Genomic DNA, 26,275 nt, shown 5'->3' on the forward strand with positions numbered 1-26,275 from the left:
TACATGGAGCTCTGAAAAACAGAGGGCTATCTGTAACCCTAGGTCATTTCTAAGATAAGGATACGTTCAGCACAGCTTTGTGGGTCGAAGGGCCTGTATTGTACTGTAGGTTTTCTATTTTTCTATGTTTCTATTTCATCTTTCACACTTAACCCATGACCACTACCTCTAGTTTCACCCAATCTCAGTGGAAAAAGCCTACTTACATTTACCCTTTTTATACTCCTCATAATTTTGTACCTCTATCAAATCTCCCCTCATTCTTCTATGCTCTGGGGAGTCCTAACCTAGTCAAGCTTTCTCTATAACTCAGGTCCTCAAGTCTCAGCAATGTTCTTCTACATTTTCTCTGCACTCTTTCAATCTTATTTACATCTTTCTTATAGATAGGTGACCAAAACTGCACACAATACTCCAAACTAGGCTTCACAAAGGTATTAAAACTTCTACATATTATCCCAACTCCGGCATTTAGTACTTTGATTTATTAAAGCCAATGTGCCAAAAGTTTTCTTTACAACCCTATCTACCTGTGACACCACTTTCAAGGAATTATGGATCTGTTAATTCCAGATCTCTTTGTTCTACTACCCCCCTCAGTGTCCTACCGCTAACCATGGAAGTTCTATGCTGGTTTTCCCTCCAAAGTTGCAACGCCTCACACCTGTCCCGATGAAGAGTCTTGGCCCAAAACGTTGACTGTACTCTTTTCCATAGATGTTGCCTGGTTTCCTGAGTTCCTCCAGCATTTTGACTGTGTTGCTCAGATTTCTAGCATCTGCAGATTTTCTCTTGTCTTAAACTCAACTTAATATTTTTCAGTCAAGCTGGTCCAGATCCCTCTGTAAGCTTTAATAGCCTTCCTGACTATTCACTACACCACCAATGTTGGTGTCATTAGCAAATTTGCTGATCTAGTTGACTACATTATCATCCAGATCATTGATATAGATGACAAATAACAACAGACCCAGCACAGATCCCTGCAGCAGATCACTAGTTACAGGCCTCCAGTCAGAATGGCAACCATCTACTATCACTCTCTGGCTTCTCAAAGTATCTGAACATTCTTGACCAACCTCACATGCAAGAGCCTTGTCAAAGGCCATAAAGTCTATGTAGACAACATCTATTCAGCTGGGTCATTCCCTCATCGTTCACCTGCTTGTCTCCTTTCTGTTGTCGAATGGTTCCTGGTTATTCATTGATCACATGTATGAGGTATTGGTGGCAAGAATATGTAGAAAGCTAACAATACTGGCAAATAATTTCCCAAGGAGTTGATTGGTGAGGTGAAACAGAATTAGAGATTTCCTGGTGTAACAGCTATAAAATGGCTGAATGTGTTGACAAAAATGCTGACTCAAGTTTAGTTTTGGACTTTGATTATGCAGGTAGGCCTTTTGAGACAATTTACTGGAAATCATGTGATAGCTTCCACTAAATTGCATTCAGGGATCTTGTCTTGTATGAAGTTATCATTCATGGCAGAGATAAGGGAGAACCCGAACAATAAAATAGTGAAGATGTTTCGAGAGATTACTCCATGGGTTGGATCACGACCAGTGCCTGGCAAATTTAACACCCCTTTCATGCCTTGCCAAAGCTTTGTTAAAAATTTAAAATCTTAAAATTAAGTAAAATTGGAGAGAAGGTCCAGGGAGCCTCATTCATTCTATGATGGATTTATTGAGTATACCTGCAAGAAAATAAACTTCAAGTTTGCGTATTGTGACATAAATGTACTTCGATAATAAATTTACTTTAAACTTTGAACATTATATAAAAACAAACCTACACTTACCTTTTCAATTATGTTTGGCTTTCTCTTCTTAAGGAAAGATTTATTCCATATACCCATACCATCTCTTTCATAAATCTGAGAGGTCTGGTATGTTTATTTGACCTATTCTTCTGAGGATGCTTGGTCTGCATCACAGAACTCTGTGTTAATTCCATCATGGGTGCTGACATTTACAAGAGGTGACTGATAAGTTTGTGGCCTAAGGTAGAAGGATTCAATTTTAGAAAACCTAGCGCATTTATTTTTCAACATAGTCCCATCCTACATTTACACACTTAGTCCAGGAGATGAGTTATACAGCTCTCATTACATGCACACACAGATCAACTCTTTGAGTGATTGTGCAGAAAGTTTGAAGTTAATAACATCTTCTTCTACCCTGAGCCACAATCTTATCAATCATCCCTGATGAGTTATTAACTTCAAACTTTCTGCATTATCAATCAAAGAGTTGACCTGCATGTGCCTGTAACGAGAGCTGTATAACTCATCTCCTTCTACCTTAGGCCACAAACTTATCAATCACCCCTGCTGTGGACACCTTCTGAGGTCCGAGATCCGTATGCTCCACGAACGCTAGACTAAGTGTGTAAATGTAGGATGAGACTATGTAGAAAAATAGATGTGCTAGGTTTTCTAAAATTGACTCCTTCTACCTTAGGCCACAAACTTATCAATCACCCCTCGTAGATATACCATCATAACTCAAGCATGTTTCAAATTTCCACACTGCCGTGCTCTGAAAATCAATAAGGTCTGTCCCTGTACCTTTTAGGTCCTCTTGACAAACTTATACTATGCAGGGAATACATGTTGGATATATATACTGTATTATAGTTATACCGTCAACTGTAAGAACATACTGTAACTTGTATGTAAAAGTATAGATAGAGATTTTTATTAACACTTCTTGCAGCAACAAAGTGATACAGTCCACATCTTTCCAAAGTACACAGCAATGGCATGATCACATTACACATCACTTTGAGGCACAAAGCAAGGGCAATACCTTCAGATCAAGTAGGTTCCCCTCATTAGTAACAGAAGCCATTCCTGACTTGCATACTGGGACAACGGACACTAAAACAGCCTCCATCCACTAGTACGGTATAGCCAACAAACAGAAAAAAAACCCATCCCCTGCACCATCTGGAACATACAGTACAGCAGCAAATGGTTGATACATCTCGAACTGTACCATTAATGAGTAGGACTGTCATCATCTGTGGAGCAGAATTTTAGTCTCGAGAATGAAGTAACTCAAGTGAACAAGGTGCTGATGAATCCAGCATAATAATTACCTACAACCAAAAGCTATATCAAACTACAGTAGTGGAGCACATAGTACAAGACAATGCAGTTGATTATGTGGGTTTATTGCTTTGTACACAAATACTGCAGTCTTTGCTGAATCCAGTAATATGGAGAGGAAATGGGTTTAGCCAAAATGACATTGCCTGATACTAATTCTAAATCTGATGAGGCATGCTTCCTTTTATTTTCAATGAAGACTGTGATTCTGTCCTTTTTTTTTCTCTGCTTTTCAGTCAAATATTCAGATGCAGGTCCTACATCTGGGGTTTTGATAGATTTCCGTAGAAGTTTTTTTTTACAGTAAATTAAAATTTTGCAAAGCTTTAACTTCTTTATCTGATAAATAACCTCTAACTTTTAAGTGCTAATTATATTCAAGTACAGATGAATCATAAATATGTGATTTTTTCCATTTATAAAAGCTATTTACTTATCTAGAATATCAATAGATAAATTTATCTCATTATGTGTGCTTTACAACTTTTCTTCTTTGCATACTTTGTTCATGGTAATGGCGAGACTTGTATAACCATTTGTTTGGTTTGGTGGTAAACTGAATGTAATTTCACTACACATCCAAGATGGACATAATGACACGTGCATTTTTATAAAACATCTAACCAGGATGAAAACATATTAATTCAATGGGTTTTCACAGATAAAAACGCTCATTTAAGGAAAATGCATATTTTGAATATAGAGTTTAAATTTACTAATTTTTGAGTTTTTTTGAACCGTATCTAAATATTCATATAATATGCATTAAACTTTGGCTTGGATCCACTGAAATTATGTAAGATTTACTTTAATATCTAAAACTCAACAATACAATTCATTACTAGACATTCATCTAAACACTCACATTAGGATTTATTTTATTTGAACGGATACCCAGTTAAGCTGCAAGTCTGTCCATTTGAATGGATAAGTCATTTTGGATATCCCCGCTAAATTTCCTGGCAGTTTGCTGGCCAACCAGCAGATTCTGAAAAAGCCCAAGTCCTTCTAAAAATGACAAAGCCTGGATTGAAATGATGCACGCCACCATTTTATACAGATTGCACTCAAATGCTGCTTTGTTAAATTGTACACAGTTAACAATTGTCATTCTTACGTGTGGACATTCACACCACAGTATTCTGTGCAAACAATCACAATGAATCTTAGACACAATACAAAATATTGAATAGACCTTTTTTTTGTTTATTTCCCTGTTATGAATAGTCTCCTTCTTGGCCTTTACTGTAATAGGAATCTTTCACATCCTCCTGTACAAATTCTTCCTTCTTTTCCCATCCATTAGGCCAACCACCATTGCCACAAGTGGTGGCCCCATAAGACTTTGTTGTACCATAATTCTGAGTAATGTCACCGGTTTCTTCTGCCAGTTCATCTTCATGTATAAAACCACATTTTTCTTCACTTGTCTGCTCAGGGTCTGCCCAAGGCTGTTTCTCACCTGATGCAAATAATGCATAAAATATGACTCCTCCATAGTGGACAAGTGCCGCAATTAGAAAGACATACTGCCATTCTTTCTGACTCTGTGAAGGGAAACAGACATGTATGTATTTATTCTGTGGCCTGCAATACATCCCAAAGAGTATTAAGATAATCAATAACTTAGGAAATGTGGTTGCCCTTGGTAATCAGATTCCCACAAACACCAATGTCTAATGAGCTAATTATCTTTCTTTTGTTATATCAAAGTGCAGCGCAGTGGTGTTAGCGACTAACGTAACGTAACTTTACAGCACATGTGATCCGGTTTATTCCCACTGCCGTTTTAAGGACTTTTTACATGCGCTGTGTCTGTGTAGGTTTCCTTTAGGTTCTCCGATTTCCTCTCATGTTCCAAACACTCAAGGATTAGTCAAACTTGGGCATGTATATTGGCGTCAAAAGCGTGGTGACACTGCAGACTGCCCCCAGCACATCCTCAGACTGTGTTAGTCATTGATGCAAACGATTCATTTCAATTATGTTTTCATGTACATATGGCAAATAAAGCTAACCTATTCCAGGTTACGGAATATCTTTATTTGTCACATGTACATTGAAACACACAGTGAAATGTGCCATTTGCATTGAGTCAGGAAGGACTGTGCTGGGCACCCTGCAAGTGTCGTCACGCTTCTGACACCAGCATAGCTTGTCCACGATTCACTAACCCTATCCACACATCTTTGGAATGTGAGTGGAAACCAGAGCACCCAAAGAAAACCCACGTGGTCACAGGGAAAGCTTACAAACTCCTTACGGGCAGTGGAGGGAATCAAAGATCATCTCGATCTTACCACCGGTGCAGTAACATGTTGCACTAGTCTAATTGACTGAGAAAATAAAACATAGGCCAAATCAACTGAAATGCACATAAGCTCTTAAGTTAGCATCCTTATATAGAATAGTACAGCATAGGAATATTCTCTTCAGCCCACAACAGCTCTGCTGACCATGAAACTAATCCCTTCTGCCTACACATGAATCATATTCCTCCATCCCTATATAATCTTCATACCCTCATAATCCACACAAGTAGAACAACATTGCTACAAAGTAACATCATGCAGTCACTATGCCCCTTTACTTGTTGAGTTCCCCCAACATTTTGCATGAGTTTTTCAGTATTTTCAACATCTGCGGAATCTCGTTTCTTCTTAGCAAAATGAACTTTAAATATGGCAGCATTCAGTTTAACAGTGCATGTGTGAGAATTTACTAAATATTGTAAATAATATTTCAAAGCATTCTAGTTTTGATATACTTTTCTCCCTTTTCTGTTCTTAGACAACATATGCAGTAAAATACCCTGCAATCATAATTTTGGCTTTGTTATACAGAATGATCACAAATGTGGTTACCAAACAAACTTGCACAGTTTACATTTTTTAAACTAAAATTTCATCTGCATTGTGACTCTTTCACTTTACGATGATCAAAACATTTTGAAGTATGATCATTCTAGAGATAAATATTGCAATGTTAATGAATAGTAAATCCAGCTGACCACATACGGGGAATTGATGAATAATCCAGCACATACCCAGATCAGTAAATGGTGGTGTGTTTGGACAAAGCTTGAGAAACACATTTCACATGAGGACACTGAAGCCTACAGTTATGCACGGCTCAAAAATTCTGCAATTAAAATCAATAGGCGGGTAGATTGGGAAAATCAGACTGGTGCTGAATCCTAAGGGAAGGAATTTGTACAGTGCTGACAAGATGGCTTACTAGAGCAACTTGTGGTTGAGCAAAAGGCATTGCTGGAATGGATGTTGTTTAATGAACCAGATTTGAATCAGGGAGCTTAAGGTAAATGAACCCTTAAGACACGGTGATCATAAAATCGTAGAATTCACCCTGCTGTTTGAGAGGGAGAAGCTAAAATTAGTAAGAGTCTCAAAGGTAATGGTGAGAAAAATGAAAATGGGGTTGAGTGGAATAATAAATAATAAATCAGCCATGTTGGAATAGCAGAGCAACTTGATGGGCCAAATGGCCTAATTCTGCTCCTATGTCCTAAGATCTTATAAAAGTAGATAGTTTTCCTATGATTATTTAACATATAAACATATAAACATTGTGTATTGCCTGAAGGAGGATGGAAAAGTTTACGTCAATGGCACTCATAGCATTTTTAAAAGGAAAAAAGGTGGAATGATTAAACATTTCTCAAATATCATGTCAAATATATGACAGAAATTTGTCCTGTACAATGGCAATGGTCAGCAGTGTTAGGTAATTATTTGAATAAGCTTGGCACCATTTTACAAACTCAACTTGCACTACAAAAAAGATAAATAATATATAATTCTACGTGACAGGTTGTAGCAAAAGGTGACATCTGGACAAGAAACTACAGAAAATTTGTTGTTTGCAATTCAAACAAGAGATCATTAACTATTGAGTAAAATTGACTGAGTTGGTTATGAGACCATAAGACATAAAAGCAGAATTGGGCTATTCAGCCCATCAAGCCTGTTCTGCCATGCCGTCATGGCTGATTTATTATCCCTCTCAACCCCGTTCTCCTGCCTTCTCCCCGTAACTTTTGATGCCCTTCCTAATCAAGAATCTATCAACCTCCACTTTAAATATACCCAATGACTTGTTTCCTACAGTTGGGTGTAGCATTGAATTTTACAGATTAACCACCCTCTGGCTAAAGGAATTCCTCCTCATCTCCATCTAAAGGAATATCCTACTATTCAGAGGCCGTGCCCTGTGGCCCTAGGCTCCTCCACAGTAGGAAACATCCTCTTCACTTCCACCCTATCTAGGCCTTTAAATACTCAATGGATTTCAATGAGATTCCTCACATTCCACCCCCCCCCCCACCACCATTCTTCTAATCTCCAGCAAGTTCAGATCCAGAGCCATCAAGTGCTCCTTGTACATTAATCCTTTCTTTCCTCGGATAAATTCTGAGACAAATGGGAGAACGGCTGGATTTCAATTAACAGAATTATATTAGTAATCTATGAACATCCTTCCAACAGAAAGTTGACTATGTATTGTAACCGTGTTCTACTACTATTTTTTCAGTATAGCTTCTCTTTTACTGTATGTCATCCTTTTGGGTTATATCGATAGAGCACAGGAATCACCAATCAGTGAGCCAGAGGCTGAAGCTCTGGAATCTTTCAAGAATCGATTGATTCTGCCATTGTACCAGATGACCGGAAAATTGCAAGTGTCACTCCACTATTTAAGAAGGGTGGGAGGCAGCAGAAAGGAAACTATAGACCTGTTAGCCTGACAACAGTGGTTGGGAAGTTGTTGGAATCGATTGTTAGGGATGAGATTACGGAGTACCTGGAGGCACATGACGAGATAGGCCAAAGCCAGCAGGGTTTCCTAAAAGGAAAATATTGCCTGACTAACCTACTGCAATTTTTTTGAGGAAATTACAAGCAGAGTGGACAAAGGAGATGCAGTAGATGTGGTGTACTTGGATTTTCAGAAGGCCTTTGACAAGGTGCCGCACATGAGGCTGCTTAGCAAGATAAGAGCCCATGGAATTGCAGGGGAGTTATTAACATGGGTGGAGTATTGGCTGATCAGCTGAAAACAGAGATTGGGAATAAAGGGATCCTATTCTGGCTAGCTGCCAGTTACCAGTGGAATTCCACAGGGGTTGTTGGGACTGCAGCTTTTTAGGATATATATCAATGATTTGGACTATGGGATTAATGAATTTGTGGCTAAATTTGCCAATGATATAAAGATAGGGTGGAGGAGCAGGTACTGCTAAGAAAACAGAGAGCCTGCAGAGAGATTTAGAAAGTTTAGGGGAACGGGCAAAGAAATGGCAAATGAAATACAATGTTGGAAAGGGTATGGTCATGCACTTTGGTAGAAGAAATAAATGGACAAACTATTACTTAGATGGGGAAGAGAATTCAAAATGCAGAGATACAAAGGGACTTGGGAGTCCTTGGGCAGGATACCCTAAAAGTTACCCTCCAGGTTGAGTCAGTGGTGAAGAAGGCGAATGGAATGTTGGCATTGGTTTCAAGAGGTATAGAATGTAACAGCAGGGCTGTGACGTTGATGCTCTCTAAGGCACTTGTGAGACAGCACTTGGAGTATTGTGCGCAGTTTTGGGCTCCTTATTTTAGAAAGGATACACTGACATTGTGGAGGATTCAAGAAGATTCACGAGAATGATTCCAGGAATGAAAAGGTTACAATATGAGGAATGTCTGGCAGCTCTTGAACTGTATTCCCTGGAGTTCAGGAGAATGAGGGGGGATCTCATAGAAACATTCAGAATGTTAAAAGGCCTGAACAGATTAAATATGGCACAGTTATTTCCCATGATAGGAGAGTCTGGGACAAGAGGGAATGGCTTCAGGATTGAAGGATGTCCATTTAGAACAGAGATATGGAGAAATTTCTTTAGTCAGAGGTTAGTAAATATGTGGAATTTGTTGCCACAAGCGGCTGCGGAGGCCAAGTCATTGGATGCATTTAAGGCAGAGATAGATAGTTTATTGATGAGCTGGGGCATCAAAGGGTATGGGGAGAAGGGAATGGGGTTGACTGGAAGAATTGGATCAGCCTATGATTGAATAGTGGAGCAGGCTTGATGGGCCAAATGGCCTACTTCTGCTCCTATATCTTATGGTCTTATGATTTCCAAATGATCATTTTAAATTCACCCTCATTCTCTACCAGTCTGTTTAACTTTCCTAAGTCTTTCATTTCATTTGTTAGGGAGTTATGATTATTGCATTCTCCATTTATTGTGGTTTAAGTTATTGTGCAGCAAATGGCAAGACTAAAATGAAACTATTGCACCTATTGTCCAGAGCCAAGTTTACCTAAACCTCAGAAGCTGGGTGCACTTGTGCCTGTTTGAAAGCTGTGCTTGACGAGCCATGATCCTGATCGTAGTTTACTGTATACAGCACCAATGGCTGATGTTAAGCATGACCTCTTGGTGTTGAGTGCAGTGATATGCAAATGGGACAATTGCAAAGGACCTTATTCTGCACTTGATGTCCATCTGACGAAGGTCCTCTATCAATCTCCACCCATTGTATGAACTCATTCTCTGGATCAAAGTTTTTTAGTGAGGCCGTGGAAGACATGGGTCACTTCTCGTAGCTTGAGAGCCACCTCTCAGTGAAGGCAGATATCAATGAAGAGTTATTTCAACAATGCGCCAGCACAGCCTTTGGCTAACTGGAAAAAACAGTGTTTGAAGATCAAGGCTTCCAATGACACAAAACTCAAAGGACTCGGTGGACTTAATTCTCAAGAATGCAGGTATGACACCTTTAAGTGAACAAAGGTACATTTTCATAGCTGGAAGCGAGCAAGGAGTGGGAGGACTCCAAGCCAGACAAAAACATCAGGATATGAAACTTCCTCTACTCAGTATCTTGTTAGCAAATGCAGTCTCTGGAGAGCAAGACTGATAATCTAAGGGCAAGATTGTTCCACTGGAGCAAAAAGGGATTGTTGCATTCTCTGTTTCATGAAGATATGGCTGACCTCAGACATGCTGGATACCGAAGACCCGAAGACTTCTTGATACATGGGAATGACTAGACTGCTAATTCAAAGAGGGCAATAGTTGGTGCTCTATGCTTCATGACAATCTCTTCATGGTGCTTGGACATTGTAGTCTTGTTCCTCTGACCTGGAACATCTAATGATTAAGCGTTAACTGTTCAACTTAAAAGAGTTCTCCTCCATGATCCTGATCGTAGTTTACTGTATGTGTACCAAAGGCTGAGGTTAAGCATGCACTCTAGGTGTTGAGTGCAGCGATATGCAAACAAGAAAAACCCTATCCCGACACCTTTCAAACCACAGTCGGGGACTTCAGTAAGGTTCCACCCAATTATCATCAGCATATCACCTGCAGCACACACTCAAACTTTGCATTTTACCATAAAGAGTGTCTACCATTTGAGCCCAAGACTGCATATTGAGAAATCTGACCATCTGACTATACTCCTCCTACCTTCATACAAGCAGAAAATAAAGAGAAAAGTTCCAGAAGTGGTCACAAGAGGCAGAGGAGCAACTACAGGACTGCTTCAGGTCTGTCCTGGGCCATGTTCAAGGACTCATGAGAGGACCTGAACAAATACACCATGGTTGTCATCTACTTTATAAAGTCAGTCATGGGCAAGTGTGTCCACACAAAATTGTTTAGAGTCTCCCCTAACCAGAAGGTTTGGATGAATCAAGAGATCCTCATTCTGCTGAGGGCAAGATCAGTGGTGTACCAAAGTACAAGAGATCCACGTATGACCACCAGAAAGCTACCTCACATGCAAAGAGGCAATTCCACACCAAACTGGAATCAATAAGTGATGCTCAGCTGCTGAGGCAGGGCTTGAATGGTATCACATCCTACAAGGCAAAACCAAGTGGCATATGTGACAATGTTTCACTCCAAGATGAGATCATTGCCTTTTGTGCTTGCTTTGACTGACATAACATGGAGGTAACCTTCACAAACTCCCACAGCCCCCTTTGAACTTTTGATTTCAGTCTCTAAGGCTGATGTGAGAGCATCCCTCAGGAGTGTGAACCTACGCAAAGCATCTGCCGCAGATGGGGCATCTAGCCAAGTACTGAAGACCTGTGCTGATCAGCTGGTTGGAGAATACACTGACATCTTTAATCTCTTGCTTTGGCAGTCTGGGATAGCCACCTGCTTCAAGCAGGCTTCAATTATACTGATGCCCAGGAAGAATGTGGTACCTGCTTTGATAACTATCGTCCAGTAGTACTTACTTCCACTGTGATGAAGTGCTTTGAGAGACTGGTGTTGAAGGATATCAACACCTGCCTTGGATCCAATCCAGTTTGCCTACCATCACAACAGGTCAACAGCAGATGCCATTTCATTGGCTCTTCACCCAACTTAGACTGTGAAGATTCATATTTCAGGATGCTCTAAAACTGTGCAGTGGGGAGCATTGTGACAGTTTCATCATTGGCTGGTATGTATACACAAATGCCCCTGAATGGAAAAGCCTACAAAAATTAGTAGATAGAGCCCAGTCCATTGTTGGTAAACCCCTCCCCACCATTGACCACATCTACATGGAGCACTACCACAGGAAAGCTGCGTCCATCATCAAGGACCTCCACCATCCAGGTCTTGCTCTCTTCCCACTGCTGCCATCAGGAAGGAGGTACAGAAGCCTCAGGACCCACACCACCAGGATCTGGAACAATTATTATCCCTCAACCATCAGGCTCTTGAACAAAGGGGATAACCTCTCTCAACCACTTACCCCATCACTGAAATGTTCCCACAACCTATGGACTCACTTTTTAGGACTCTTCACCTCATGTTCTCAATATTTATTGCTATTTATTTATTGTTATGATTATTATTTTTCTTCTTGTATTTGCACAGTTTGTTGACTTTTGCGCCTGGACTGTTTGTCCATTTTGTTTTGCATGTTTTTTCATTGACCCTATGGTGTATTTTTTGTAACTACTGTGAATGCCACAAAAAATGAATCCTGGGGTTGTATATGTTGACATATACAGGTATGTACCTTGATAATAAATTCACTTTGAGCTTTGAACCCCCATTCCTAGTTCTGCTACAAGAAGGAATCATAAGGCAGGCAAAGGAAAAAAAAATAAAGGAGACTTTGAGAGCATCCTTCAAAAAGATGTAACAACTCTACTGTTTCCTGGGATTCTGTGGCCCAAGACGACTTGAAGTGGAGAAGGGTTATACAGGATGGTACAGGGAGGTACAAGGTGTACCTACAGTAACATTGAAAGCAGCAATAGAAATCCTCCGTCTCACAAACTACCCAGACTAACCTGCCCATCTGTGGAAGAAGCTGAAGTTCTCACACTGACCTCACCTGTCACACCAGAAGCCACAGAACCAGCATGAACCATCCCCTGACCCTGGGGGGGGGGGGTTTCTAAGCAGCAGGAGAAGATCAGATTTGTCGCCATATATGGAAGGTTGTAGGAATAAGTCTAAAAGCAAATCCAATTCAGTCATTGATATTACAAATTCTCACCTAATATTTAAAGTGGCAAGTGATTCGAGAATCTGCAAGAACAAGCGGGATCTCCCTGTGGCCACCCATTTTAATTCCACTTCCCATTCCCATTCCGATATGTCTATCCATGGCCTCCTCCACTGTCATGATGAGGCCACCTTATAATCCGTTTGGGTAAGCTCCAATCTGATAGCACAAACATTGATTTCTCAAACTTTCAGTAATGCCACCCACAGCCTCCCCCCTTCACCATTTCCCTCCCTCACCTTATCTCTTTGCCCACCTGTCGCCTCCCTCTAGTGCTCCTTCCCCATGGCCTTCTTTTTTCCATGGCTTTCTATCTCGTTCACCAATCAACATCCCAGCTCTTTACTACTTCCACCCTCTCCAGGTTTCACCTATCAGCTGGTGTTTTTCTCTTCCCCCCGCCCCCACCACCTTTTAAATCTACTCCTCAGCTTTTTTATCCAGTCCTGCCAAAAGCTTTCAGCGTGTTGCTCAGATTTCCAGCATCTGTAGATTTTCTCTTGTTCAAGAACCTACTTAACCAGATTTTAACTATTTTTGCCATTGTGAGTAAACACTAAAAATAATCTGCAATGCAAGTGCATTAGTAAAGAAAAGTGGGAATTTTTAAAATGAAAAATACTACAATGCCACAGCTTAAAATCTACTACCGGTGTTCGACTGTTGTTGAGTTCTGTACCTTGTTTTTAGTCATTGCCCCAACAATCAGAGGGCACACCATTCCAGATAATGTTCCCACACCGTTGGAAATTCCCATGAGAATACTGGCATATCTAGGTGCTATATCCAGATGGTTAACATTGAAACCTGTATTGAAAATTTTAAAAAGGATTATGAATATAAATCCATGCCTTCTGCAATGTAAACTAAATAAGAATTTGGATAATGAATTCCTTTTCCATCTAGAGTAAACTATCAATTTAATTTCCAATACAATTTAGTATACCTAAAGTGGTCCTTAAACCAACAAACAAGTCTAATAAGAATAAAATGTAATTATCATATTTAATATCGGAAAATTAACGCCTTTCATCCGAAAATATCTTGGGACAAATTTACAACTGGTATACACTCTAACACATAAAATTACAAACAAACAAATAATTTAACCATGTAGTAATCTACTACCTGATGAGGTAATATTGAGCAAGGACTAATGAAAATATATTGTCTCGTTTACTGTCAGGTGTCGGACAAAATGAATTTGACCTGCTTCCTGTAACTAACTAGAAATGTTGAGTGTGATTATTATGGTAGATGAGGCAATTCTCACTGACATGGTCTGGATTGCACTTCTGAGCTTTTTTTTCAAGAGATAAACCATTTATCTCATTCTGCATTTCATATCTGTCAAATATGAAAAGTGCTCCATTGAATATTAGTACTATCTGTTTAGGATTCTTTTGAGTCTAACTCAAACACAATTTTGGCATAATTTCATCATTGAAGTTCATTAACTATGAATGAAAAATCAGGCCACAGATAGTCCACAGTAATATGCCTGGGAAAATTGTTTTCTTGTCAAGGTGGCAGTAATTCAATCATATCACAGAAGTGCTATTAACTGACAAATGCTCCTCAGAGAAACAAAATGCTGTTCACTGAACCATTTGGCTGTTTCATAAAGGTTTGGGAAAACAATGAATAAGTAAAATACCTAAGTATAAGTGTCTGTTGCAATGTGCCAGGCATGGGTACCTTGCCCTGAATCACTGCCTACAATAAGCTCACAGACAAGTTTACCTGGTCCACCTGGCTGACCTGAATAATCCTGGATTCCAACAGTATGGCTTCAGAGCTGGCAGCACCTTGATGGGCCCAATGAAATCTCACCCCTGAAAATCCCATGGAAGCCCTTACCTGTCATCAAAGCCCCTATCCCACCTGATCAAGTTGTAAAAACTAATATATTTTAAAATGCCTCTGAATGTCCTGACATTCAAAATATTTTAAATACAAAATATAAATATAGCTAATTATATTTTTTGAAATTGATGATATTTTTAAAAATCTCAAGTAATTCATCAATGTTTTATGCTGACTGAAATAAACAACTACAAAGGATTTCTTCTCTGCTGGCATTGAAATGATTGGGTTCACAGAACCTGAAGCAGTGTCCAATAGCTGACTCCCAAATGCAAAGGCCAAGGAAATTGCAATTTGATTGGTATTCCTATGCTTCCCCCCGACTAATTCTTCCCCGCCCACTAACCCTCCCACTAAGGCTAAGGAAGTCCTGGACCTCACTTCTTTTAAACTACTACACGCTATTGATTCTGAACAGAACCAATCACGTTCACCAGTATAACCCATAACAACGCATTTGGGATGTGCAGAAAGAACTATAAAGGATAGAATTATGGAGTAATTCAAGAAAAAACACTATACATGCTAAACCTATAACTTAACAGTGTTGTTAGTCTAACTAATAATTAGCAAACTACAGTGAACTTTCATTTATTCTGTAGTTATGCATCCTGAATTCTCACTCTACTGACAATTTCTAAGAATGTTCAAAAAATTCATAAAATATTCATAACTGTGAATTTTATTCCAAGTGTTAAGTGTGGAAGTGCATGTTTAATTTATTTACATTTATACATGAGAGCAGTGCAATTAGAGGCTGACTGGCAGCTCTTTGAAGACTTGGCACTGATGGTGAATACACTCATTCTTTTGATTTATTTCTGTTCAATTTTGCACTAATGTTATTTTGTCTTAAAGATATACAGTAGGCCTGCAGTATAAAGCATTTATTTCAAAAGGGTAAGAAGATGTCAGATCAGATATTTAATTCAAGGCTATGTATAGAATACTGTGCCTTTTATTTAGGAGCTATTCCCATGCAACCAATACACTCCTCTCCCCAAGAATGCTGTATAGGTAAGAGTATATTGTAAAATTAAATATCACCTTACCTGATATAGCAAAGCCACTGAAGCCAACAGCCATGACAAGGAATGAGATCGCAACCCCTTTGCTATGTGAATAGCCTACCACAAGAAGAAAGGTCGCTTCCAAACCAAACCCTTAAGGGAAATAAAAGACAAGAAACTATTATCCAAATGAGGTCTATTAATGACTTTAATGCTATAGTATTTAATTGTAATCTGCACCAATTGACACCATAATGACTCCACTTTTGATGAAATCAATATCAATTAGCATTTATATACCTTACCTAAAGATACAGTAGAATGCCACCAGCACTTACCAATCTATACTGTATATAATCACTAAAAAAGTATTCAGCTCTTTGCAGGATAGTGTGGTCCACTTACCAGCACTCCTATTACTACAATCAGCACATCCATCCCTTTCCATTACTAACACACTAAGCAAAATTAAATCGTAATTACATGGTGCAATGCAACCATTCAACAAGTGCAATTCAAAAGCAGTTTCTGGCCACCTGACGTCTATCAACAAGAAAGAGAAGAGCAACAAAGAATGAAAGTTCTTTATTTGCAAGTCCACAACACAGATCATGCATCACCGCTGCTACTCCTGTCCACCCCAATCCTGGACAGCGGGAAGTCTGTTTTGCGGATGCGTCCAAACAAATTTACAATTTATTTTGTTGTATTGGAGATGAGGAGGAATTTCTTTAGTTTAAGTTCAAGCCTAATTGCCATTATACAGTCTAATACAGCCAAATGAAACAGCGTTCCTCTGACTTCAAGGTATAAAACACACTCACAGCATATTCTGTACATGTAATTATGACAGCAGAAAAATATAAAGATACCAAAAAAAATGTAATTATATAACACAATTCTCTGACTGTCATGGCATGTAGATTGATGGCACATAGATGTTGTCCTGGAGCCTCATTTCTACAACAGCAAACACGTAGCAGTTCCTCATCTCACACAAATGCAGTCTCAGGTTAACACAATCCAGCTCTTCTTCCACCCAGTGAACACTAGAGGGCAGCACCAAAGGGAGGGGCCAGCCGCCCCCCCCTACCACCAACCTATCCCAGAATCCGGTGGCACACAGACATCTCCAGCATCTCCTTCCCTGGCGGCTGCAGCAGACGACCCTGAGGCATGTGGGCCTGGTTTGCAAAATATCCGAGGTAACGCAGCTCCCCTACCATTCGTCTTGCCAATGAACCAGTGAATTGGACTCACAGTGCTCTAAAACCCCAAATTCAAACAGGATCTTGTAATCACTATAAAAATGTCCACGACAATCATTTGCACCATTTGTTGATCGCACGTTGCTTCTGACACCTATTTTCCTGGGTGGCTGAAGTGGGGTGCAACACAGTACACAACAAGGTCAGTTCCACGGCTATTGAGCAACTCGAGTGGGTAGATCTGTAGCACTTGGTGTTCCTAATATCCAGCAGTGTCATGCAATTGTGAAAAAGATGTATAGGATACACAATTACATCTTTGTTTGGATCCAAAGAGATCACTGCATCCAAGGCCCCCGCCATCTATCGGAAGCAGTGGGATTGTTGAATTCTGTGAAACCATTGCCACAGACGGCTGTAGAGGTCAAGTCATTGGGTGTTATTAAACCAGAGGTTGATAGATTCACTCCTGATGAAGGGTTTCAGCCTGAAACGTCATCACTACCTCCTCCCATAGATGCTGTCTGGTCTGCTGAGCTCTGCCAGCATTTTGTGTTTTTGTTGATAGATTCTTGTTTAGTTAGTGTGGCAAAGGATATGGGGAGAAGGCAGGAGAATGGGGCTGAGAGGGATAATAAATCAGCCATGATGAAATCGCAGAACAGACTCAATGGACCTAAAGGCCTAATTCTGCTCCTATGACTTATGCTCTTTTTATCTGATTGTATGATTATTCTCTTCACCATAGCTATATCATGATCCTCTTCTGGACGTCAACATGCAAGCATGTTCAAGAGAAATTTTCATAGCCATCTTCTCAGGGCAAATATTAATAGACTCTGGCTATTAATAATACTCTAGCTATCATTCCTGAATAATTTAAGAAGGAAGCATCTGATCCCCTGCTCTTTAGTGTATATCAATGTGATTTGCAATAAATACAACACTAATCAATGCTATATTGGAATGGTCAAGCAATCCCTGCTCAGGGTGGAACCTCAAAGAGCTAATGCAATAAAGTGGTAATTTCTGATTTTCAAATTAATTCATTAACAACAGTAATCGAGTTAGGGAGGAAAGTGATGTGTAAAGGAATTGCAAAAGGTTGAATAGCTAAGGAGTTGAAAAGTAAGATTGATTATAACATGAAAAAATCAGAACTGTTCCACATTGTCTAGAGAAAGAGAAGCAGAATTTTGCTTTAAAGTTGAGAGCTGGAGAAACTTGGATGACCATGAACATGAATCACAGGAAGTTAACATGTTGGTACTGGAGAGACTGAGACAAAGATAGGGAGACACACAGAAACAGGCAGAGAGAAACACACACATATGAAGATAAAAAGAGTTCTAAATACAAAATGAACAAAGCAAAAAAAGGAATATTTGTGTAAGTGATGAGCCAGGATTCAATGAAATAGTGAAGTCTGCTTGAAAAAACAAACAATCTATGTTCTTGTAACTTGTTTAACTATAATTAAGTATAAAATAGTTGAGCTACTGATTGCTTAATTTTTTGCTGAAATGTAATTTGTTGCATTAGTTACTTAATTTTCAGCACTTGGCAGTCTTGGTTTAGGGTACTGCAAGGGAATGACAGCATTGAAATAACTACTGAATACCTGGTTCAAAAAAATATAAGAAAAAATTATGACTGTCAGAAGAAAAACTACAACATGTATATTGAAAAAATTACAAGAAAATTTCTGTAATTTAAAGAATTAGGTCTTAGGATAATTGAGAAACAACCATACTGAAAGTGTCATGGTTGGTTTTAGAAATGAGGGAATTGGCGAACAGATTTTAATGCCAAAGCATTTTCTTGATATATCACCAATATTTTATTTTCAATCAGCAAATTAAATAAATACAGTATCATGGATAATATTAGTTGATGCTAGATCAGTATTGATTGATCAAGATTAATTCAATCCTGGAGGTCACATTGTAGTCAGTGGCAAATGAATTTGCAGTTCAGCTCACTGACAGCTTCCTCCGAGGTTTTTGTTTAAAGATTATGAAGTACACAATGTGGTTATCAGAGCCTCACTCTTCCAACACAATGGTGAAGTCACCTTCTCTCTTCCACCCACCCCCCACCGAAGAAGGCATCGTCATGCTGTCAATTCTCTTTTGCGGAAGGCTGCAAACTTCAGATGGTATCCATTTGGAGATTTTAATGTTAATGACAATAATAGGGTGTTAAATTGGACAGCATCAGGAAGTGGACAGAGAAGAAACTGGAATGTGTAATTAACTCAGTCTGTTTGATTTGGCAAAGTACAAATTCATGCTGCTTGTAACCAGTCACAGGAGATCGATCACAGTGATATTCGAACCATTCATTGGAAGAAAGATGGATGACCTGTATCACATTTGCGTTATACCAGACCTATATCACAGGTGCTGCCTGGCAGTGGTGTAGTGGTATCAGCACCAGACTTCCAGATGAATGGTCTCAAGTTCGAATCCGGGCAGCTCCTTGCATGCTTTCCATCCGTGCTGGGTTGAGCCCGGCCTCGTAAAAAAAGCAGCCAAATGCTACGGAAACGGCAAAAATACAGTCCAATGTGCCACAATGCATGAAAAGGAACAACAATATCACAGGTGAGGGGTGAAGAGAACTCTGGAAATGAATAACAGGAGTCAAGCTTGCAGGGCTGAATTTGAAGAGGTAATGCCCGAAGAAGAGCAAAGATCTCCCATGCCGAGTCAAAATCATGGAGAGCACCACCTTAACAACAAACCTTAGAACAAGCATCATCAGCTTTAACTGCTGGTGCACAGCTTCCTGTTCACACATTCATCAACAAATAATTAGAAACTGGATAAGCTTCACAGTAGTTATAACTCCCTCTTCGTCTTACAACCATACCTTTTACACGACCCCAACAAGTCAGCCATTACAGGAAAACGGCCCAAATAGTAATCACCAGATCATACTGATGACTACTCAGCAGCTTTGCAGAGAACAGCCAGCATCTACAGTGCACAAGATGGCAAGGAGCTTGAGGAATAATGCAGTGCAGCATAGGCACCCAGAACATGCAGAAGATTAGAGGGCAATGGATCTGGCTTCTGCTCCACTACTGGACTCTACAAAGAATCCAGGGGAATATAATAATGTACTAAATTTTAGGTCACAATGTACTCTGTATTTGGATTTGGCCCCGTCACTTTAAACTAACAGGTATGTCTAGAGGAGTTTGTTCACCAAAATGTGTTTATATTTTTTAATTGCCTCTTTAAAAGCTAATAATGTTCCCAAATTAATTCACATGTTGAATATGTTTCTAAATTATTTTTAAATATCTAAGGTTTTAAAAAACTTTTTGTTAATATCTGTGGTCATGTTTGGGAGGGTATTTATTTGGTGCCACTCACAGGCAACTAAATACCCTCCCAGAGGGTGGAAGAACAATAGGGATCATGAAACCATAAAAGTATGACCACATCCAGCCCTTGTGAGGAAAGTGTGAAGCTTGGGCTGGCTCCTACCCCACACAATGTTTTAGATAACAGATCAGGTAGCCCTTTAACTGCACCAGTCAGCCTTGATATGTGATGGTCTTGACCCAAAATGCTAATCCTGTTCCTCTTTCCAAATACTGTCTGACTTCTGAGCATTTCTAGTATTTTCTGATTTTATTTTAAATTCAGATTTCCTGCATTTGCAACTTTTTTTGATTTTCATTGTGTGGCAGGCACTTTTTTTTTAGCAGGTGCATCTTAGCTCCCATCCCCTGGCCAGAGGTGACAATCTTTGCCATCACTGAATAGGAATTAATGAGTCCATTTGGAAATTTACTGTTAGGGTAAAACAGTTAAGCAACAATATTTTTTTGGAGTCACAGAGAGGCACAGGTCCTTCAACCCATCAAGTGTGGGGTGGCATCAAATGAGCTGTTGCACTAATTCAACATTAATCCATTTTTTTTCTTACAATCTCACCAAAAGAGAGAAGGTAAGTTTGGAAATGGTACAGACCGGAATTGGGATTAATTTTATTGGTAGAACACTCTGATGAGATGGTTACAGACAGAGACTCTCTTCCTTTTCCACTAGCTTCATCAGATGTGCTTTTTAAGGCTGTGCTCTCCTAAGTGCAAGGTTGTGAAACATACCGCTGACCATCGTGGAGGCTGCAGAAAGTTGTATACTCAGCCAACTCCATCACAGGCACAACCTTCCCCATCATGAAGGGCATCTTTAAATGACAATGCTTCCAGAAGGCAGCATCCAGCAAGAAGGTCCCTAACCAGCAGGAACATACCCTCTTCTTCCTACTACCATTAGGGAGGAGGCACAGGAGCCTAAAGACCCACACTCAACATTATAGAACAGTTCCTTCCCCTCCACCATCAGATATCTGAACAGTCCACGAACATTACTTTGTTACTCTTCTTTTGCATTATTTATTTACTTTGTAATTTGGAAGTTTGGTTGATCACTGATCTTGACAAAATGTTTGCAGACGTTTCGGCTCCAGTCAAGAAGCCATCATCAGTGCACAGTTGAGGGTGTTGTCTCCTCAGAATGCCAGTTTATATACTCCTCTGGGGTCTGAATGGATATTGATTAGACGCATCTGGTTGGCTGGTTCAAAACGGTGTGAACAGTTTAGCAGTAGAAGATTCTGATTGGCTAGCTTTGATGGAGTTCCGTTGGAAGTGTTTGCTTCGCTGTCCAGATTCTGACATTACTGGTGATTCATTAATTTATAGTACTTTTAATATCTTTGTGCTGATTTACTGCCACAAAAAAACCACTTCAAGACTTATAAATCAGTGATAATAATCCTGATTCTGATCTTGTTCCACTCAAATTCTGGGCATCTAAAAATCATCTATGAGCAATGCTTGAACTTTCTCATGATCTATCATGTGATCTTTGTTTTCATAGCAAATAGCCGGTAGACATTTTCTTTTGCATCCTTTTATTTTATCGATGAGTAGAACACAACACAGCAGAAGAAAAGTATTTTGGCAAGCTCAAAGAGCAGAGCACTAATCTGCATGGTAGATACTGTGAGAATAAAACCCTTAGTTTGGTATTCATCTCCAGATTGGCATGTGATAACACAATACCAGTAACATGAGGGCATGCATTTTTTTTTCTTTGACAATGAAGAAAGCTGCAATCCTTGCAATGAAATAAATGATAACTACCTCTAGAAAAAGGAAAGCATCTCAACCTCCTATGAGAAAAATTGTATAGTAGACTAGGATATATTGTAAGTATCTCAAACTGATACTTAGAAGAAGCCTATGCAAAAATGCCTATGAATAGCACAACTTTAATTACAGGGACAACATTATCCTCATATAGAATGGCAATAGACTGTATTTGAAGCATGTGTTTTTATCTTGATGTGGGCATCTTTAATAAAGTATAATTCCTTTACATTTTTCTCCTTGAAGTACATAACGAGGGTTAACCCCTGAAGGTCCCGGAAGTGCATAATGAGGGTTAACCCCTGAAGGTCCCGGAAGTGCATAACGAGGGTTAACCCCTGAAGGTCCCGGAAGTACATAATGAGGGTTAACCCCTGAAGGTCCTGGAAGTGCATAATGAGGGTTAACCCCTGAAGGTCCTGGAAGGATGTTGAGTGCACTTAAATCCTTCTTCCACCCTTTTCAAACAAACTGCTTTTCTCCATCTGATCCTTCCCCTGACTTTCTACACTCTGACAGAGAAAACTACTAAAACATACAAGTCTGGAAGAAATTGATAACTGAATCAAACTCCCACAAATGTTTGTTGAGTAAGTACAGAAACTGTTAAAAGCATTAAACAATCAAAATTAATCTATCCAATGGTTGAATGATCCATAGAAATATATCTTCCTAGTACATGATCTCAAACTCATAAGGAATACAACAAATGTGTACATTATAATATGAGCAAAAGCATTAAGAATTATAAATCACTTATTTTCATTATGGTATCTATCACAATACTGAAAGCTTATCTTAAATAGTACATACACAAAAATGTTTTGGTATTATCATGAAAAATATAATAACGTACCTCCACAATTCATTATCTTTCTGACCATTGTAGTTGAAAGTATCCTCTTACTTCTGAGGTAGTCCGCAATCTGCCCACCAATAGGTACAATAATTGTCATGACGAGATGGGGCAAAGCTGACAGCATACCGACCTGAATTAATAAAACTGAATGGTTACAGAGAATAAGGGAAATAAATTATACTTCTGTCTCTTGTGTAGTTAAAGATATTACTTTAAGTAATTTACTCTAAGTAGTCATTTTAAAAGGTAAATATGGAAATACTCTGTGATAGGAAATCCAAATAATGCAAAAAAAAACGTTTAAAGGTTATATCAGATGAACTGACCAAAAAGAAATTCCTTAAATCACTCGAAATCAAAAGAACTGCAATCTGAAATAAAATTATAAAATGCAGGAAGCACTTAGCAGGTCTGGAAGCAGCTGTTGGAAGAGAAATGTTTCATTCCTGGGGCATTTCATAAAGAACTGGGAAAGAGAGAAAACAAGTTAGTTTTCAGATGCAGAGCAGATGAGGGGCAGGGGATGGATAGCACAAAGGGGCATATCTCTAATAGGGTGAATCTACACATAGTGACCACTTTATTAGGTACACTCCTGTATCTTAAAGTAGGGACAAGAGTGGACCATGGTGTGATCTTTTACTGCTACTGCAGCAAGGTTCAACACTGAAATTCAACATGTTGTGTATTCAGAGATGCTCTTCTGTGATAACACGTGATTATTGGGTCCAGTGATCACAATACCATTAGTTTCAATGTAATTATGGAGAAGGACAGGACTAGACCTAGGGTTGAGATTTTTGATTGGAGAAAGGCTAACTTTGAGGAGATGGGAAGGATTTAGAAGGAGTGGATTGGGACAATTTGTTTCATTTGAAGGATGTAATAGAGAAATGGAGGTCATTTAAAGGTGAAATTTTGAGGGTACAGAATCTTTATGTTCCTGTTATTTGAAAGGAAAGGTTAAAAGTTTGAGAAAGCCATGGTTTTCAAGGGATATTGGAAACTTGGTTAGGAAAAAGAGAGATATCTACAATAAATATAGGCAGCATGGAGTAAATGAGGTGCTCGAGGAATATAAAGAATGTAAGAAGAATCTTAAGAACGAAATTAGAAAAGCTAAAAGAAGATATGAGGTTGCTTTGGCAAGTAAGGTGAAAATAAATCCTAAGGGATTCTACAGTTATGTTAATTGCAAAAAGATAGTGAGGGACAAAATTGGTCCCTTAGAGAATCAGAGTGGACAGCTACGTGTGGAGCCGACGGAGATGGGGGAGATTTTGAACAATTTATTTTCTTCGGTATTCACTAAGGAGAAAGATATTAAATTGTGTAAGTAAGGGAACAAGTAGGGAAGTTATGGAAACTATGACAATTAAAGAGGAAGAAGTACTGGTGCTTTTAAGGAATATGAAAATGGATAAATCTCTGGGTCCTGACAGGATATTCCCTAGGACCTTGAAGAAAGTTAGTGTAGAAATAGCAGGGGCTCTGACAGAAATATTTCAAATGTCATTAGAAATGGGGATGGTGCTGGAGGATTGGTGTATTGCTCATGTGGTTCCATTATTTAAAAAGGGTTCTAAGAGTAAACCTAGCAATTGTAGGCCTGTCAGTTTGACGTCAGTGGTGGGTAAATTAATGGAAAGTATTCTTAGAGATGGTATCTATAATTATCTGGATAGACAGGGTCTGATTAGGAACAGTCAGCATGGATTTGTGCATGGAAGGTCATGTTTGATTAATCTTATTGAATTTTTTGAAGAGGTTACGAGGAAAGTTGATGAGGGTAAAGCAGTGGATGTTGTCTATATGGACTTCAGTAAGGCCTTTAACAAGGTTCCGCATGGAAGGTTAGTTAGGAAGGTTCAATCATTAGGTATTAATATTGAAGTAGTAAAATGGATTCAACAGTGGCTGGATGGGAGATGCCAGAGAGTAGTGGTGGATAACTGTTTGTCAGGTTGGAGGCCGGTGACTAGTGGTGTGCCTCAGGGATCTGTACTGGGTCCAATGTTGTTTGTCATATACATTAATGATCTGGATGATGGGGTGGTAAATTGGATTAGTTAGTATGCAGATGATACTAAGGTAGGTGGCGTTGTGGATAATGAAGTAGGTTTTCAAAGCTTGCAGAGAGATTTAGGCCAGTTAGAAGAGTAGGCTGAATGATGGCAGATGGAGTTTAATGCTGATAAGTGTGAGGTGCTACATTTTGGTAGGACTAATCAAAATAGGACATACATGGTAAGTGGTAGGACATTGAAGAATGCAGTAGAACAGCGTGATCTAGGAATAATGGTGCATAGTTCCCTGAAGGTGGAATCTCATGTGGATAGGGTGGTGAAGAAAGCTTTTGGTATGCTGGCCTTTATAAATCAGAGCATTGAGTATAGGAGTTGGGATGTAATGTTGAAATTGTTCAAGGCAAATTTGGAGTATTGTGTACAGTTCTGGTCACCGAATTATAGGAAAGATATCAACAAAATAGAGAGAGTACAGAGAAGATTTACTAGAATGTTACCTGGGTTTCAGCACCTAAGTTACAGGGAAAGGTTGAACAAGTTCGGTCTTTATTCTTTGGAGCGTAGAAGGTTGAGGGGGGACTTGATAGAGGTATTTAAAATTATGAGGGGGATAGATAGAGTTGACGTGGATAGGCTTTTTCCATTGAGAGTAGGGGAGATTCAAACAAGCTGACAAGAGGAAAGTGTTGTGCATTAAAGTTCCAGGAGATCAGCAGTTTCTGAGATACTCAAACCACCCCATCTGGCACCAAAAATCTTTCCATGGTGAAAGTCACTTAGATCACATGTCTTCCCCATTCTGATGTTTGGTCTGAACAATATATGAACCTCTTCACCACGCCTACATGCTTTTATGCTTTGAACTGCTGCCATATCTGTTTTTATGGCAGGCTGAAATTAGCGCGAGAGATCTTTCACAGCAGATTGCAATTAGCATAAAAGGTCATTCTTTGGTGACACAGCATGAGGTTGAAAAAGATCTGGGGTGCTTTTCAGCGGCTGCGATCAGCATGGTGTCAGTGGAGTGTTCATCATTGAAGTGAGGCAGTGTTAGAGTGCTCCAGCTTTGGCCAAACAGGCTTAGGCAAGGACAGGTTTGGACAAGGATAGGCAAAGGTTCCAGGTAAGTTTCGAATAAGTTTTTGTTTTCTGTGAGCACATTGCTGGTGCACAGAGAATAGATCTGGGGGTAGTGGTAAGTTTGTGTGAGATGGGGGAACGCTCTCCCTGATAATGACATTTGCACAGACTGCATGTCGCTCCTTGGAGATCGTGTTAAGGAACTACAGCTGCAGCTGAATGACCTTCAGATCATATGGGAAAACGAGGAGGTGATAGATAGGAGCTATAGAAGCTAGTCACATCCAAGTTTCCCGATGCAGGTATCGGGTAACTGTCAGGAGAATGAAAGGGAACAGGCAGCCAGTGCAGAGTAGCCCTGTGGCTGTTCCCTCAATATACTGCTTTGGATACTGTTGGAG

At 39.4% G+C, this 26,275-nt stretch overlaps 1 protein-coding gene across 1 annotated transcript in view; it reads right to left on the reverse strand.

Moving 5' to 3' along the window:
• Positions 1 to 4,332: 4,332 nt before the first annotated feature.
• Positions 4,333 to 26,275, reverse strand: part of slc17a6a (solute carrier family 17 member 6a) — a 58,049-nt gene continuing 36,106 nt past the window's right edge. The window contains exons 9-12 of the mRNA XM_059973971.1: positions 22,765 to 22,897; positions 15,570 to 15,680; positions 13,331 to 13,458; positions 4,333 to 4,662 (exon numbers count right to left, since the gene is read on the reverse strand). Coding sequence (XP_059829954.1) covers positions 4,333 to 4,662; positions 13,331 to 13,458; positions 15,570 to 15,680; positions 22,765 to 22,897 — 702 coding nt within the window. The remainder of the gene's footprint in view (positions 4,663 to 13,330; positions 13,459 to 15,569; positions 15,681 to 22,764; positions 22,898 to 26,275) is intronic.

The sequence above is a fragment of the Hypanus sabinus genome, chromosome 7 (genome assembly GCF_030144855.1).
Source record: "Hypanus sabinus isolate sHypSab1 chromosome 7, sHypSab1.hap1, whole genome shotgun sequence".
NCBI lineage: Eukaryota > Metazoa > Chordata > Chondrichthyes > Myliobatiformes > Dasyatidae > Hypanus > Hypanus sabinus.